Here is a 12,862-nt window from a genome sequence, read left to right on the forward strand (position 1 = left end):
CTGCTCCTTGCTCTAATGATAGTGGACTGCAACATGCTGCACATATTTACCTGCCAGGGAAGAACCCATAGATTTTTCACTTTCCTTAAAATTGTGAGATGGGGCAGGTTTTTTTTTTAGGGTTTTCTTTTACTATTTTCTTTGATTTCTCAGGAAATAATTGAATGAATGTTGATGGAACAAAACTGTTCATGGAACTGATATTTATCAGTGTGGGAAATTTGGTGCAGGTCCTAATAAAACTTTGAATCCTGGGAACTTTAATGTTAAACTTGAAACTGCACATGAGCTGACCATGTGTGTGTGTGTATGTATATTTTTGTGTCTGCCATTTTGAGAGCAGAAGTTACAGAGTGGAAAGTTGGGACAATCATATCGTTACAGGACGTGTGTAATTTAGTCAAATGCCATTTAAACTAGAATATATTTTGCATATTCCTGTAAAACATGTGTAACGTTCTCAACATTCGAGTATTGTCAGTCACATGCTGATCAGGGGACAGAAATCCTTGAGTGTGAAGACTTTCTTCGAGGGCTAGAATCTGTTTAAGGTTATCTTTAGGGTTTAGGGACTTGGTTGTGATGCTATTTAAAGATCTTATCTCCGCATCCACTCTTGATAAAACCTCCTGCTGAGTTTAGAGACTCAAACACTGGGTCTGTGATGTAAACACATTACCAGGAGGAGTAGTGGTGGTGGGGGGGGGTCGAACCCACGCAGGGGGTTTGCTGTTTGAACAAAGGGTCTGTGGAATGCATTATCCCACTGTGTGTCCTCACTATTGCTGCTAGATGTCATGTTGTTTGTACACGGTGCTCCAGCAGAGACGAGATGACAGAGACACTCTCCAGCAGTTAGAGACTGAGACTCAGGAGAAACATGTGGATTTGTCGCCATGTGCTCGAAAACCGCTTCTCAATGATCACAGAGAAGGGGGTGTGGCGCTCAGTGGTTGCATAACAGCAGCCTCCTGCAGCCGGTTCATATACAAACTCCAATGCAACCATCCCGCTGAGTGGTCGCACACTTGCACGTGTCTGATGGGGTGTGTCCTCTCCCTCCGTCTCTGGGTCCGGGTCTGTTCACGCCCCCCTCTCCAGTGTTTCATCCCGGCGCTCTCATAGGTTATTTGCAAAGGTGTCGGGAGAACCGGGGGCTTTATAAAGGCTCCGTCGTGTGAGCTCGGTCCCTCTGCCTCTGTCTTTTCTTCGCTTCTTTGTTATTTCCACCAGCTCGCACCAAAATGCCCAGCAAGAGGAAGAAGAACAAGCGCCGCATGAGGAGGGTGGTAAGTGGTGGCAGGCGACAGACTTTTCCCTCCTCAGCTCTCGAATTGATTTTACTGGTTCGGACGCAAACATTAGAACAAGTTGAGACCGTCCACTTTTCGGAAAATGGCCTCTGAGCGTTTTTCTTTTTGAAACCATGCGTCTTCAAGGTTTTTCTTGAGAAACAACCTTCCTTGTGAACCTAATCCATCAAGATTGTTTGTGCGTAAAGATTGCAATTAGTGATTCAACTTTTGCATTGTGTTGTTTTGCAAGAAAAACACGTCTCTTTAGATGTGCATATTTTGCGTAAAACCAAATATGAGCATTAATATTTTTTTTAATTATGTAATTTCTGTTTTAATTAATTATATTTTCAGTCTCGCTTCACTTGACTGCACACATTTACTCTGTTGTTGCTTCTCGCGTGACGCTCTCCGCTGCGAGGGGCCCTCCACGCTCCGTGCGTAAAATCTCGCCAGAATAGACGGTGGTGTAGAAAATGTGCATCCAAACAAACTTGCATCTAAACCATGGAGTCTGTCACAGTTTGCACGATTCTTGCAGATGCTTCTGCATTTATGCACAATAGACAAAATATGATGGCTAATTTCTTTAATTGGCTCACGTGCGCCATGTGCTCTCTCGGTGCGCTTTGTGTGAATTTGTAAATGCAGGGATGGAGATTTTAGGTTTATGTTCGGTTTATTGTCATTAATAGTTGAAAGTGAGACATTGAGGGGGGGAAAAAAAATGTTTTTCCAGCAAAGCAGAAATTGGGGCCCAACCTCTCATCCACACACATGCAGAATCTGTTTTACTCAGTTTACATTTCTCAGTATGATATATATTTATGAAATATGACTCCACTCCACTTTTCTTAGGTAACAGGGATTTTTTTTAACTTCTGAACATTCAGTGCTCAAGAGTAGTGGGGGAGGGGCAATACAGTGAAAAGTTAACACAGAAGCTCCTTTTTCCCAGAGGGCAAAGGTCCCCCCCCCACCTCCAAACACTTTCCATCCAGAATAAGTCATTGTTTCAAACTCAGTTAACAATTTCATCTTTGAAATGGATAATTCTCCATTAAAGTCCACCTCGAGGCCCAGTCCTCCTGAAACCTCTCAGCATGGAGTCGAAGGCATTCTTCCCCACCCCCTCTGCCCTTCCCCCATGCCTCTGGGCTCGACTGTGACTCTCAGCACCACACAACTGTATTTGGTAGTGTGTGTGGACCGGAGGAATGTCTTGCCTCAGGTTTTGCCAGATTGGAGCCTGCCTGCACAGTCTCCTTGATTCTCTGTCTGCCAGTGACACTCAGATAAAAAGTGGCCCCTGTGAAGTCACTCACACTGCGGTGCCACAGTCACTCCCACTGTGGAGTTCATCAGAGCACGGGAAGGAGCTTGAACACGTCAGGTTGAATGCCCCTGTTGGGCCACATATCCACTCTCACTTTGATAAGAAAGTGTTTGGGCCTCAGTGGTACAGCCATTAACTTTGATTTACTGAGGTTTACATATGTGTTGTGGGGAAATTTGGATTTCAGGGCAGTGAATAGTTTGAGGGTTAAGACAGTGAAAGCAAAGGTGAGGGGGGGGGGTTGTTGTTTTGACAGTGGGTATCTGCTCCATTGGCTTACAGTACTGCTCCAGGGCTGTGTCGGCCAAACAAAAGCATTTTCGGGGAGTGATTGTAACCTGATTATATCCTGATTATGATGTGATTAGGCCCACTGTCTGGCCTGCGGGGGAACCATCAGTGGTGCTGACTCGTGTGGTTTTCCTTCCCGCTTCACCAGACCTGTCAGGATGGCTCCAATTCAACCAATTAGCCCCCATTATCAAACTAGCTTTGCTGTGCCCACTCCCAGAAACACTCAGCCCCACCCACCAGTGGCCTGCGCTCCTAAAACCTCCATTGAAGCCAGAGGGGTTTGTTTTTTTTTGGTCCAGAGCTGAAAAACATGTTGGACCTGGCTGGGTTGGCATGCCTGGTATTCCTGCTGATAGGCGTGGGACTGACATAAGCAGATGAACACTCAGGGCCTTCAAACCCTTAAAAAGTGCAATTACCACACGCTCTTTGCATTTCACCATCGCGTGTTATCAGCCAGGTTTACACACTGAACAACTCTCCACAGCCGCTGTACATCAAGTATCAGATATGTTTGTTTATGGAACACTAAGTTCCCAAAAGGACTCATGTTGGAAGATCACTCTTCTGCTTTCAAAATTATTTGGCTACTTAAATAAAACTTTTATTTACTTATACCCTTGTTTTTGTTTCTTCCTTCTCTTGCAGCAAGCCCAGAGGCGAGCCCTTGAAGAACAGTATGCAGGCAACCCGCCGGTCAAGGCTAGCCCTGGGATCGCAGTAAGTGCGCCCCCTGCAGCAACCCCAAAGCCAGCAGCCAAAGCTCCGACACCAGTTCCAGAGAAGATCCCAGAGGCCGTTCCCATCCCTGCACCTGTTGTGGAGACCCCCAAAGAAGAACCAGTTGTGCAAGAACCCGTCGCAGAGCCCGTCCCAGTCCAACTAGAGACACCAGAGCCTGAAGCCGTGGTATTGGAACAGACTCCAGAAGCCCCGGTTGAAGTGCCGGTGCCGGTTGCGGAAGAAGTGCCGGTCGTCGAAGTAGCACCAGTCGTCGAAGAAGTGCCGGTCGTCGAAGTAGCACCAGTCGTAGAGGAAGTGCCGGTCGTCGAAGTAGCACCAGTCGTAGAGGAAGTGCCGGTCGTCGAAGTAGCACCAGTCGTCGAAGTAGCACCAGTCGTCGAAGAAGCGCCGGTCGTCGAAGTAGCACCAGTCGTCGAGACTCTTCCAGTGGAGCCTTCCGAAGTCGCAGCTGACGCATGTGAAGCTGAACCCATCATTCCTGAAACAGAACCAGTAACTGAGGTAAGAACATTTTTCTTTTTGGACTTGAGTGTTGGAGATGAGAAATGAAGAAATGTTTGTTGTTCCACCGTCTAAACAAATTTCAGATCATAGATTCAGTCGAACTTTCTCAAATCACTGGAGCCATATTGCAAAATCAGTTTTTTTTTTAAAGAAATAACCCTTTACCAAACTGGTTTATTCTTGGCACAGTGAATTGGGTTCAGCTTGTACCCTCATTTACAATGCATGCAGTCAACATTTTACATGCTTGTCCATATGTTAGAAATAAGCGTCACTTGGTATCAATTTGCATATGGTTTGCTACAGAGACACTTTGAGCAGTTTGTTTATAATCCTACACATATTTGTGAGTTTGGTGTTTGTGTTATGGTTCGGAGGTTCTTTTCGATGCCATTTGGTGAAATAGTTGTGCTGAAGGGAGGTGTGGGGGGGGGTGAGGGGCGAGGGGCAGAGGGAACAACATGTTCCATTTAGCGGAGAGGTGGAGAGTAGGAGAGAGCTTGTCGTCAGGGGGAGAGTGGACGGAGCGTTCTTCAGCAGTTGTGCACATTATCACCTTTCTGCTTAATGGAACCGTCTGTTTAAATGACATCTTTAGAATTTTTCTGACAGTTGGATGAAAAATGTGCTGTTTGTTCTCTGCTGCTATTTAAAGAAGCTGTTTGGTGATTTGCTTTGCTCCAGGTCTGCTGTGCACTGAGATCCATATCATGTAATTAGCTTAGCCCGAGATCGTTCATACCCCCCAAAGCTAAACATTGTCATTAGCGAGCTGTAAAACGGTGGTTGCTGTTGTTTCTTCATGCTCAAGTGTAGGGGGAACAGAATGTTCTGTTTCAGCCTGGAGACAGACGCACACACGGTGCAAACGGCACATGTGTGTGCGCGTCTGTGTTGCCCGGACTCTTACACACAGAGCACGGCGGCCCCTATGTCTATAGTGTAAAAGGAGTGGGGGTGTTATCAGTGGCTTTCCCCCCAATGATTTCACCTCAGTCTTACTTGGATCATCCTGTTCTGATCACACATGTGATTTAGGAGGTTTTGTTTGCACCCTCTAAACCTGGACTGTTGTTCTTTAACCACTGGTCTATAATGGCCCACTAAAGACGTTTCTATAGGAGATGGGCTGCACATCATTGTGTACTTGTTGAGCTGGGCCAATATCCACCCCCTCCGTCCCTTGGTCTCAACCTCCCTCCTCTCTCCCCTTCCTCCCATCTACCATACCTCCCTTCTCTCCTTGCTTTCTGTCTGCTCCTTCACCGCCTGCAGTCGGGGCCACGTTTAGACACCTTTGCAAAACTGAAAATTGGTCAGTTCAGATTAAACCGAACCGCCAACGAAAGCAGCTGCAGATTTATTTATTTTACTCGTTCTGCTTTTTATGAACTATTTCTTAGAGTTTCACTTGACTTTGATATTTAGCCAATTTGCACTTGCGGCCACTCTGTGACAGCAGTAGGTGTAGGGCACAATGGGGCTTGTGTTCAGCTGGCTTCTGGGTCAAAAGCAGGTGGCCCATCCACTTCTGGATGTCACCACAGACAGTCAGGTGAGTATAAACCCACCGCTCAATCTGGAGTCATGTTTTATTTCTCTGTGGCCTAAAAGGGTGGTGGGCGCGGCCGAGGCTGAACATTTTGTACCAGCTTGCCCCCCCCCTCTCATGGCTTTCTCCTGTAAATGTGCGCTTCCTCTCACCATTTGTTCCGTCCCTCCCACCACTTGTCTCCCCTTTCCTCCCCCCTTCTTCCTTCACCCTCCTCCTCTCCGTGTATCCTATGGCACCCCATAGGCTCATATAGGCTTGTCTAATCAGCACGTGTCTGCGTTCATCTACGTGTCCCCCTTTTATCGTTGCTTAGAGTAGAGGGAGGAGACGGGACTATTGATTTCTATGTTGGGACGTGGGCGGTGTCTGTCTGTAGAAATGTGTAGTTCAGATCGTGGTATTTGTGTGAGGAGCTCACAGACAGCTGTTAGAACCTTTTTAAAAGTCTGACAGATTTCTGGTTGAGGGTGCCGTCAGTTCACCAACATTGAAAGTGCACGTTAGAATATGATTGGTTTGCATATTTCATTTGATCAGAGAAAAGAGAAAGTGGTTAAAACTGAATTAAAGATGAAGATATAGGAAATGAAACATTGTCTTAAATTATCGTCCTCTGGCAAACCATGACGGCTCCCATTAAATTTCACAAAACCTTTATTTATATATATTTTTAACTTAATTTAAGTTTTGTTTGTGTCAACTTCAAATTCATGTCCCCCTAAAGTCTTCATTGGTCGTCAGAGATCCTGAAAAGGCCGGAGTGAGAATCTGTATGTATGTGTGTGTGTTGGCGTCTGTGCGTGAAGCTGGTTGGAACATAGAGTTCCATGTGTTAACTGTAGGTACACTGTATTGCTCTCTTCATGCGGGCTGCCTAAAGTAAAGCTGTTCCCAGATCAGCCTCAGTTTGTGCTCAATTTGTCTTTCAGTGGGGCGTGCGGAGCAGGATGTGTGTGCAGATCAGTTTGGTACAGAGTGTTCTGGGGCTGGGAGGGGGGGGTGTGTCTACTGTATGTGGCCACACGTGTGTCAAGAGAAGGTCTATAGGCCTCCCCCCTCCCTCTGCTCACCCTACCCTATACATCCCTCTAAGGCTATATATACATTTACCCTGCTCAACCACACGTGCACACTTGTTTGCCGACTCAGGCTTTTCTTCAAAAGTAGTTTGCGTCCCACAGAAACTGATTCCTCACCTCCCAGCAGCACAAGAGGCAAAGATGTTTGAACCGTCTTTTGTGAAACTTTTCACTCCTCTGCTGTTAATATATATTTTATCCGGTGAGTGTTCAGCCTGTTCCTGACGTTCTGTAGCTGCCTGCACGCACAGGCCTGTCCTACATTGAAGAGCTGGTACAACACAGGCTGAATAATTTACTGTCAGACTGTGGAGATTTACAATATTTATGCTCTGCTCCCTGTGATTGCTGCTACGCTCAATCAACACACTTGACTGTACAGTGGAGGCCACCAGTGGCCATGTAGAGTACTGCCCACAGATCCAGTGAATCAATGGCAAAGGCTGTAAAATAGAGACCTATGAGTGACTTCTATTATTTGGAATATTTAGGTTTTATGAACCAGAGGTGAATTGTATAAGGGAGTGAGATGAGAGCAGCTTCCCAACATGCAATTGGAAGCAGCATTCCTGTAGGCTTTATAATGTGCCTCCTCTCACACACATGCAAATCACACTAAAGGGAGTTTACATTTGCTGCCAGTTCAAATTTATGGTCTGAAAACATTCTCATTCTGGAAAAGGTTTCCTGTTATGGACACACTAATCCTGCTGAGTCTTGCTGGACTTTCTCTGCAGTTTGTTCAGACTTTTCTTTAAAAGGTCGTTTTGCTTTGGGCACATTTTTAGGACAGCTGTTGGAGCCCCTCCCAGCCCCCGACCTTTGTAGAAAAGTCAGAAAACAGGCTCACGGCAGCAGCATATATTTTTAATTACCTGTTAATGCATTTTATGTAGCCTGGTGGGCCTTTTGTTGCCAGCTACTCTTTTTAATTAGATAAACTGCATTTGTTTGTTTGTGTGACTCATGAATAAACTCTCATCACAGGTTACACCCACAGCTGAGGCTCCAGAGGCAACTCCTGCTGAGGCTGAGGTAAGACACACACACACACACACACACACACACACACACACACACACACACACACACAGCAGGAGTTTGCAAATGAAAAGCTGCATGTGCAACATTCATGCACAGAAACAAACCCATGCAGACGCACAACATAAACTTGTTCAGGCATTATATCTCTGCCAGAGGCAGATAAGAGGTCTGAATGAGGGAGGCATCACTCAATATGTCACCTCTCCAGTGAGTGTTGTTTTACAGCAATAATATGATATAGGCTTCTTAAAGAGGTTCCATGTAGAACAGAACAACACATTTTATCAGAGTAAAAGAAACTGCTAAATAAAGCAGAAACAAATAATTACTGGTCTGGTCTTATTTTATTTTTTAAGGAGTACAGTAGACTGCATTCAGTCCAGTGCAAAAAATCTCAACATTTCTGGAAATGCATGTCTGTGGGGGCTTTGCTCATATGTCACACCAACCTACTGTGGAAGTGACGGCACAAGTTTAAACAAGAGTTTCTCAGTTTCCACTCATGTTTTATGAGATCACGGCAGCAGTAACTGGGCGAGAGAGAAAGAACCCTTTCAGTGGAAAAGTGTAAAGGTTTCTATAACTCAAGCTTCAAACCTTATGAAATTAAAGGTAATCAGGGATTTCATGTGACGCAATTGATGTAAAAGCTGAAATTGGGCATTATTTTAAAATTACTGAATGATAACTAAAAATAGAACATTACAAATACAAAACACTTTAAAACCAGACATGGTAAATAACTAACAGCCCATTGGACACATAAGAGATAAATCAGCAGATTTTAATCTTAGAATATAGATGATTGCAAACTTTAAGCAGAGTCATGTATCTGTTAAATTTATCCTTCCAGTCCTGACTGTTTTTTATTTCTCGTTCTGCAGCTGCAGTCGGTTGAAGCCACAGTCGTAACCACAGAAACCATACAGGTAAGACTGAGCTTTTTTTCCCGACTGCATGACTCCACATCACAGTGAACAGTCGTTTTGGTCATTTTGTCTGTCAGTGTGATGCATGTTGCATGGTTACTTAATGTGTGCTGTGTTGGATTCGCACGTGCAGACGCATGATGTCTGCGAGACTGAAATTGAGGCTGAAGCCTTGGCAGAGGAAGAAGCAGTCGAAGTGGCCGTCACAGAAGAAACCACCTCGTTAGAGCCCGTAGTGGAAGCCACAGAGGAGCCGGTGGTAGAAGCGCAACCTGAAGCTGTGGAGGAGATCACAGAGATGCCTGAACAGATGACTGAAGCTGTTGTCAGTCCTGCAGCTGAGGAGGACAAAGCTGAAGTAGAAGTGTTGGCTGAAGAAGATGCACCTGAAGAACTTGCTGAGCCTGTTACACTCGCAGAGGTGCCACGCTGATAAAAAATATTCCTCTTCCCCGTCTTATCTCTTTTTTGAGTTTTTGTCTTGCAGTGCTAAAAGTTTAATGTGTGTTTTTCATTTGTCGATGGTGTGCGGCATGAGTCTTAAATGTTGCATCAGTTATTGAGCATCCAATGTCATTAATTTCAACATTAAAGACTCATAATGACCTTTATTTGTTTTGTTTACATCAGGATGTTCCTGCATCTACAGAAATCCCTACGGTGAGTTTTTTTTTTTTTTTTTTTTCTTCTGTCCCTCAGTAAGAAAAGCTTTATGCAGTTCATGTTGACCCATTTTACTTTTAAATGAGTAGCAACACTTACTCCTCAACATGTTCTGTGTAAACTGACGTCCTGACCAAACTGTTGTCTCTCCAGGTCCCAGCCTCCATGCCCGAGGCTCTGGTTGAAGAAACTCTCGTAGCTGAAGTCAAAGAGGTAAATTTTTATCTGATCAATTTTTCTCTCCAAATCAAACATTTGTGCTTGGACGTTATTCTGTGTGCTTACTGCATTGAACATCCCCCCCCCCGTTCTCTCCAGGCACCGGTTGACACATTAGTCGATGACTTTGTGGTCACAAACTCTGCCATCGAAGTGGAGGTCGCCATTGCCGAGTCCGTCGCTGCCCAGGAGGTGAGACCTACACACTGAAGTTTATCATTGGACATTATCAATAAGCAACACATTTGTTAAGTCACATAAGAGTCGGCATTTTGTTTGCATCTGTAATTTAGATCAACTGAAATGGCACGTGAATCCTGTGTCCACCAGGTGGCAGGCTGCAACAAATGCGTCGTAAAGTCTTTACTTAAATGGACTCATGTGATTTTTAAAAAAAAAAAAAAAAAAAAAAAAAAAAAAAGTTACAAAACAAGCAACAAACAAGATGAGAATAAATAAAACTAAATTAAAAATCTGGTATAAATTAAACAGAATAAAAACAAATTAGACAAGAAACAATTGAGAATGATAAATTTACTCTGCTGCTATTCATCAATTTAACATTGTGTTTGTCGTAAATCTCATTCTCCAGATTCAGTCAGTTGATGCTACACCTGCACCCACAGAGACCGAACAGGTAAGACTGAGCTTTCTAACATTCAACATTATAGGTCAATAAGTGTAAATGCAGTCGTTTGCATCATTGATGTTAAATCAGTGTCGTCAACTACAAAATGCTCAGTTTGTATGATCGTCTTCAGTCAGTACTTTCTAACCTGTTCCTCTCGCTGCCATGTTCAGGAAGTTGTGGCCTTGATTGAAACCCCCTGCGCCCTGGCGGAGCCTATGGATATGGCCCCCGCTGAGGTTGAGCTTCAGCCTGAGCTTAAACCTGAGGTTGATCTTAAGCCCGAGCCTGTTCTGGAAGTTGAGCTTGCTGCTGCCCCTGCATTGGAAATGATCATTGTAAGTTATACATACTTTAACTTTGTGTGGTGTATGGAGTACAGCACATGTCTTTTAAAACACGTCCTACCGCTCTCCTCTCCGTGTCTTTCCCAGGATGCTCTGGCTGAGCAGAAATGTCTGGATGTGCTGTCAGAGGAACTGAAGTCAGAGGCGTGTGACATGCCGTGTCAGATGCAGCTCACTGTGGACTCTATGCAGCTCAACTCAGCAGCGGTAAAGAAATTCAATTAGAGACAGACGACAGAGGTTTAAACCTTCTCGTAGAATGAGACATAATCAACTCACTTGTTTGCTGCCAATGCTTGTGATCTCACCCGATCTGATGTCCTCTGTTGTTCAGGAGATGTCAGTGGAGACGGCGTTGAATGGACACATTGTTCCAGAGGTCTCCATCGAGGGCTAGAGCCACACAGTCTTTGTAAGTTGCTCACGATATTGAATCATCCTATCATCACATAGATAACCTGTGTTTTTACAGCTGAACTTACAATTCCTTTGAATTCCAGATTCCCCTTTGGTCATTTTGAGGACTCAGAGTTCTAAATGGAGTCAGCCGGCCATTGAGCTTTTTTCATTTTTCAGGGCTTGCGATGGAGCCGTCAGGAAATCGAAGGAATATCCACACTTTGAAGTGCCTTTCCTGCACTGGTTTCCTGTCAAAACACCAAACCAGATGCAAAAAAATAACCCAAAATGCTGAATTCTGTGCAGCAGAACAGACTGTTGTCATTATTCTGCAGAAATGGAAACAAACATATCATGGCTCCTTTTTTAAATCTGTGTTTCTCCCCCAAAGGCATGAACGGTGAATTTTTTAGCAGCGGAAGCAGACGTTGTTGAGAGACGGAGAATCCTAGAGCAAGATAAACAGCAGCGCCTGGTACTTTATATATTCCCACCTCTCGAGAACGTCTGCCTCCTTTCTGCATACACACTCAATGCATGTGAACACTGTAGCAGGGATGGAAGTGGCTAGTTTGCACTTGGGCCTGTGTTCATACTTTTCCTGTTGTCACATCTCAAAATCACAGATTTCTGCTCTTGACTCGTTTCCTTGGAGTCAGAGTTTCGAGCTTCTCCCCCTCCACTGTCCTCCTGTCCTCCTCTGCCTCCTAAGTGCCACTGCTTACATTAGTCTGATGCTAAAAACAAGTTTTATGGCTCAAGTGGCCTCTGGAAAATGGCGGATGTGGAAGGGAAGAACTCAAGATTTTTTATTTTTTTTTTTGCATTTTTTTCCCCCCTCACTTTCTTTTTTAATTCCTTTTGTATAGACCATATGATGTGATACAGTTGTGTTCAAAGTCTGTAATCTGGCTGTTGGTGGTCTGACTTAATCCAACTTTGAAATAAAGCTGTAGTTCATCGTGATGCTGACTTATGTTTTTACTTCATACACTGTGACACAAACTGGGGAAAAACAAATGTATTTTTAAAAAAAAAAGGGGAATTTATATCCATCCAGTATCGATAACACTTAACCTTTGACGGTCACAGTGGGAGCTGGAGCCAATCCCAGTTGACATTTGGAAAAGTGTTTAATTTCCTGACCGATCTTTAGTTTGCAAAGACACATTTGTAAGATCGTGTTTTTCTAACTTATCTTCCTGTGTTATGTTGGTACATGACTGATGTAAAATCATTGCTCGTGTAACTTGTGTTTTATGGCTCATGGTAGATTTTGTATTTTTTTTAAAACATCTTTAAATAGTGGGAGGAAAAGAACAAGCTAAATAACAGTAAATGACAACTTGTATCAGCTCAGACTCTTGTTTGTCAGGGGCTTACTTTTGTATTGCTTCAATAGTTAAACAATCTTCAATTAACTAACCCAGCTTAGTTAATTGGCTGATGAGACGTAGTGAATACATACTGATCACAAAGTAAATGTTACACGAAGATGATTGAAGCCAGAACTGGAATTAGGCCAGAGAACAGAAATGACTGTATATAATCAATTCATGTATATAACTCAGAGCAGATACCTCCAGCAGGTCCCTCAAACTAAATCAAGCTGCACCAAACTACACACACTCATAGACAAGTTACTAAAATGTGCCTTTTATTCATCAAAATCAATCAGTTGTTCCCTAAAAAGTCAGAGAAGACAAAATTTGTCATTATTTCTCAGCTCTTCTCTCATCCTTCCAAGTTTTGTGGAAATCTGTTCTAAAACTAAGAATCAAACAAACCAATAACAGAGGTGAAGGTGATGCTCATCACGATAAGGA

General features: G+C 43.9%; 1 protein-coding gene across 6 annotated transcripts; it reads left to right on the top strand.

Moving 5' to 3' along the window:
* Positions 1–1,128: 1,128 nt before the first annotated feature.
* On the top strand, positions 1,129–12,002 carry LOC109637112 (fibrous sheath CABYR-binding protein-like). Of its 6 annotated transcripts, XM_069523421.1 has the most exons (14): positions 1,129–1,289; positions 3,574–4,032; positions 4,087–4,170; positions 7,795–7,842; positions 8,736–8,780; positions 8,914–9,201; positions 9,411–9,440; positions 9,597–9,656; positions 9,762–9,854; positions 10,255–10,299; positions 10,464–10,628; positions 10,725–10,844; positions 10,972–11,049; positions 11,138–12,002. In XM_069523421.1, the coding sequence occupies exons 1-13, from the start codon at positions 1,245–1,247 to the stop codon at positions 11,032–11,034; spliced, it is 1,545 nt and encodes a 514-aa protein (XP_069379522.1). In that variant the 5' UTR covers positions 1,129–1,244; the 3' UTR covers positions 11,035–11,049; positions 11,138–12,002. The 6 variants fall into 6 exon arrangements, with proteins under 6 accessions (XP_069379522.1, XP_019954836.2, XP_069379521.1 ...); XM_020099277.2 differs by having other exon boundaries at positions 3,574–4,170; XM_069523420.1 differs by having other exon boundaries at positions 3,574–4,170; positions 7,795–7,836.
* Positions 12,003–12,862: the final 860 nt, after the last annotated feature.

This window comes from Paralichthys olivaceus, chromosome 4, assembly GCF_024713975.1.
Source record: "Paralichthys olivaceus isolate ysfri-2021 chromosome 4, ASM2471397v2, whole genome shotgun sequence".
Lineage (NCBI taxonomy): Eukaryota > Metazoa > Chordata > Actinopteri > Pleuronectiformes > Paralichthyidae > Paralichthys > Paralichthys olivaceus.

What these genes read in the sequence shown, in the direction of transcription:
- LOC109637112 (XM_020099277.2), top strand. Translation starts at nt 1,245, where the DNA reads ATGCCCAGCAAGAGGAAGAAGAACAAGCGCCGCATGAGGAGGGTG. An exon ending in AGCCTGTTACACTCGCAGAG is followed by an intron (nt 9,202 to 9,410) that starts GTGCCACGCTGA and finishes TGTTTACATCAG; the next exon opens with GATGTTCCTGCATCTACAGA. An exon ending in CTGCATTGGAAATGATCATT is followed by an intron (nt 10,629 to 10,724) that starts GTAAGTTATACA and finishes TGTCTTTCCCAG; the next exon opens with GATGCTCTGGCTGAGCAGAA.